This window comes from Capricornis sumatraensis, chromosome 3 (genome assembly GCF_032405125.1).
Source record: "Capricornis sumatraensis isolate serow.1 chromosome 3, serow.2, whole genome shotgun sequence".
In the NCBI taxonomy this organism is placed as follows: Eukaryota; Metazoa; Chordata; class Mammalia; order Artiodactyla; family Bovidae; genus Capricornis; species Capricornis sumatraensis.
Window position 1 is genome coordinate 135068679 of NC_091071.1, and position 3325 is coordinate 135072003.

At 64.5% G+C, this 3325-nt stretch overlaps 1 protein-coding gene across 2 annotated transcripts; it reads left to right on the forward strand.

Annotated features, from left to right (window-relative positions):
- The first annotated feature begins 1290 nt into the window (after window positions 1-1290).
- Window positions 1291-3113, forward strand: FZD7 (frizzled class receptor 7). Of its 2 annotated transcripts, XM_068968812.1 has the most exons (2): window positions 1291-1319; window positions 1439-3113. In XM_068968812.1, the coding sequence occupies exons 1-2, from the start codon at window positions 1291-1293 to the stop codon at window positions 3111-3113; spliced, it is 1704 nt and encodes a 567-aa protein (XP_068824913.1). The 2 variants fall into 2 exon arrangements, with proteins under 2 accessions (XP_068824913.1, XP_068824912.1); XM_068968811.1 differs by lacking the exon at window positions 1291-1319 and having other exon boundaries at window positions 1389-3113.
- Window positions 3114-3325: the final 212 nt, after the last annotated feature.

A 3325-nucleotide genomic window follows, 5' to 3' on the forward strand; every position in this document is an offset into this window, starting at 1 on the left:
GTCTAAGTCTGCCGAGAGAAAAGCAATCCGCGAGGCGCACCCATTTCTTGCCCCATTCCGAATCCCACATTCCGAACCTGTCACCTAAAAGCCCCTCGCCAAATCAAGCATTTTCAGCCCAAGGAGTGCTAAACACGACTCCGGGTCGCGTCTCTCTCCGGGGAGGCGCTACTCTTATTCTCAACCTCTCCATGCAAAAGCCTTGCCCGGTGCGCCCTTCTGTTCAGGAATCTGTATTTTAGTGTACCCGGAACACTAAGGAACAAATATTTCAAGCAAATTCCCTTTCTGGTGCGCTTCTCTACCCCCTCCCCCCAGTGAATTCAGGGTAAAAGTTTTTCTTAACTTTTCCCTCCCAGCCCCCTGCCCCTCCCCTCAGGAATCCGCCCAGAGCTCCGCAGACCTAGCCTCTCTCGTTCCCTTGCCCGCCCCTTCCGACTTCCACCCAATCCGAAGGCAGTCACACAGAAAACAAAGGCTGCTATTGGGCCTCCCTGGAGCTCGAGGGCCCGCCCCCGGAGTGGTTTGTGAATGGGGGGAGGGGAGGGGGCGGGGCGGTCCGGAACCCTGAGAGCCCGACGCTTCTTCTGTAGAGTTGCGCGGCTCCGAGGCGTTACTCTGCGCTCCCTCCCGGCGGGCAGCGCTCCCTCACCGCTCAGAGTTGCGCGGGGCTGGAGAGGCCAGGCCCAGGCCGCGGGCACCAGGACCTCGCAGCCTCGGACGCAGTGTGACTGGATTTCTTAAAAGAACTCGCCGAGCTCTTGGCTCCAAGACGCCGATCGGACTCAGAGCGAGAATTAGCCGTTTGGCTGAAAGTTGGAGCCAAGCTTCTGGGGCTGTAGAAGGAGCAAGGAGCGGAGAAGGAGGCGAAGGAGGAGGCGGCGGCGAGCGGAGCCTCGAGGAGAGGAGGCGGAGCAGCACCGTTGAGGCGGCGGCTTTGGCTAGCAAGCGGGGGCGCCGGGCTCTCGCCTGCCGGGGGCCAGACTTAGTGTGGGGGTGCGGCGCGCGCCCTATTGAGCTCAGTGAGTCGGGAGACTTGGGCAAACTTTGAAGGGTAACCGGAGACGCTTGTTGCTCCTCGCCGCAGAAAAAGCCGCACCGTTACGTCGCATCAAGAGGAGAAGGCGGCCCCCCATCTGCGCCCCCAGCCCAGCGAGACGAGTTTGGACCCCCGGCGGCTGCGCCAGTGCTGGGCGGAGGCGGCGGCGCCCCCGTGGCGGGAGCACCCCAGCTGCAGCGCCCTCTGTTCCGCGCCGCCCACGGCCCAGCCCCGGCGCCGGGAGGACTCTCATGCGCCCGGCGCAGCGGCGCCTCCCCCGATCCCAGCCTCTCTCGGCTGCCTGGTCGCGTTTCTCGGGCTGAGAGTGCCGCTGCACCCGCGGCCGGCGATGCGGGGCTCCTGCGCGGCGGTGTCGCGCTTGCCTCTGGACCTTTGCACCCTGGTGCTGGCGCTGCTGGGCGCACTGCCCGCGGGCGCCGGGGCGCAGCCGTACCACGGGGAGAAGGGCATCTCAGTGCCAGACCACGGCTTCTGCCAGCCCATCTCCATCCCTCTGTGCACGGACATCGCCTACAACCAGACCATCTTGCCCAACCTGCTGGGTCACACGAACCAAGAGGAGGCGGGCCTCGAGGTGCACCAGTTCTACCCGCTGGTGAAGGTGCAGTGTTCTCCCGAGCTGCGCTTCTTCCTCTGCTCCATGTACGCACCCGTGTGTACGGTGCTCGACAAGGCCATCCCTCCGTGCCGCTCTCTGTGCGAGCGTGCCCGCCAGGGCTGTGAAGCACTCATGAACAAGTTCGGCTTCCAATGGCCTGAGCGGCTGCGTTGCGAGAACTTCCCCGTGCACGGCGCTGGCGAGATCTGCGTGGGCCAAAACACGTCGGACGGCTCCGGGGGCGCGGGCGGCGGCCCCACCGCCTACCCTACCGCACCCTACCTGCCCGACCTGCCCTTCACCGCGCTGCCTCCTGGGGCCGCCGACGGCCGGGGCCGCTCCGCTTTCCCCTTCTCGTGCCCCCGCCAGCTCAAGGTGCCCCCCTACCTGGGCTACCGCTTCCTGGGCGAGCGCGACTGCGGCGCCCCTTGCGAGCCGGGCCGCGCCAATGGCCTTATGTACTTTAAGGAGGAGGAGAGGCGCTTCGCCCGCCTCTGGGTGGGCGTGTGGTCTGTGCTGTGCTGCGCCTCGACTCTCTTCACCGTGCTCACCTACCTAGTGGACATGCGGCGGTTCAGCTACCCGGAGCGGCCCATCATCTTCCTGTCAGGCTGCTACTTCATGGTGGCCGTGGCGCACGTGGCCGGCTTCCTGCTGGAAGACCGCGCGGTGTGCGTGGAGCGCTTCTCCGACGACGGCTACCGCACGGTGGCGCAGGGCACCAAGAAGGAGGGCTGCACCATCCTCTTCATGGTGCTCTACTTCTTCGGCATGGCCAGTTCCATCTGGTGGGTCATCTTGTCGCTCACTTGGTTCCTGGCGGCCGGCATGAAGTGGGGCCACGAGGCCATCGAGGCCAACTCGCAGTACTTCCACCTGGCCGCCTGGGCGGTGCCCGCTGTCAAGACCATCACCATCCTGGCTATGGGCCAGGTGGACGGGGACCTGCTCAGCGGGGTGTGCTATGTGGGCCTGTCCAGCGTGGACGCGCTGCGGGGCTTCGTGCTGGCGCCCCTGTTCGTCTACCTCTTCATCGGCACGTCCTTCCTGCTGGCGGGCTTCGTGTCTCTTTTCCGCATCCGCACCATCATGAAGCACGACGGCACCAAGACCGAGAAGCTGGAGAAGCTGATGGTGCGCATCGGCGTCTTCAGCGTGCTCTACACGGTGCCGGCCACCATCGTTCTGGCCTGCTATTTCTATGAGCAGGCCTTCCGCGAACACTGGGAACGCACCTGGCTCCTGCAGACGTGCAAGAGCTACGCGGTGCCCTGCCCGCCCGGCCACTTCCCGCCCATGAGCCCCGACTTCACCGTCTTCATGATCAAGTACCTGATGACCATGATCGTCGGCATCACCACTGGCTTCTGGATCTGGTCGGGCAAGACCCTGCAGTCGTGGCGCCGCTTCTACCACAGACTCAGCCACAGCAGCAAGGGGGAGACTGCGGTATGAACCCCGGCCCCTCCCCCACCCTTCCTTCCCGCCGCCGGGGGTGGGAAAGGGGCGGTAGGGAAAGAACTGCGGGGTGGGGGGACTTGTTTCTGGAACCTCCTTCCGCTCCAGTGAGAAGTCACCTGGAAATGAGAAGATATATGTAGATATATGTGGGTTGGGAAAAGAGGCCTGGGTGGAAAGACGGTTAGGATGAAAAGACTTCTGGCAAA

Coding starts and splice junctions, on each gene's coding strand:
- FZD7 (XM_068968811.1), top strand. CDS start 1,389: ATGCGGGGCTCCTGCGCGGCGGTGTCGCGCTTGCCTCTGGACCTTTGC.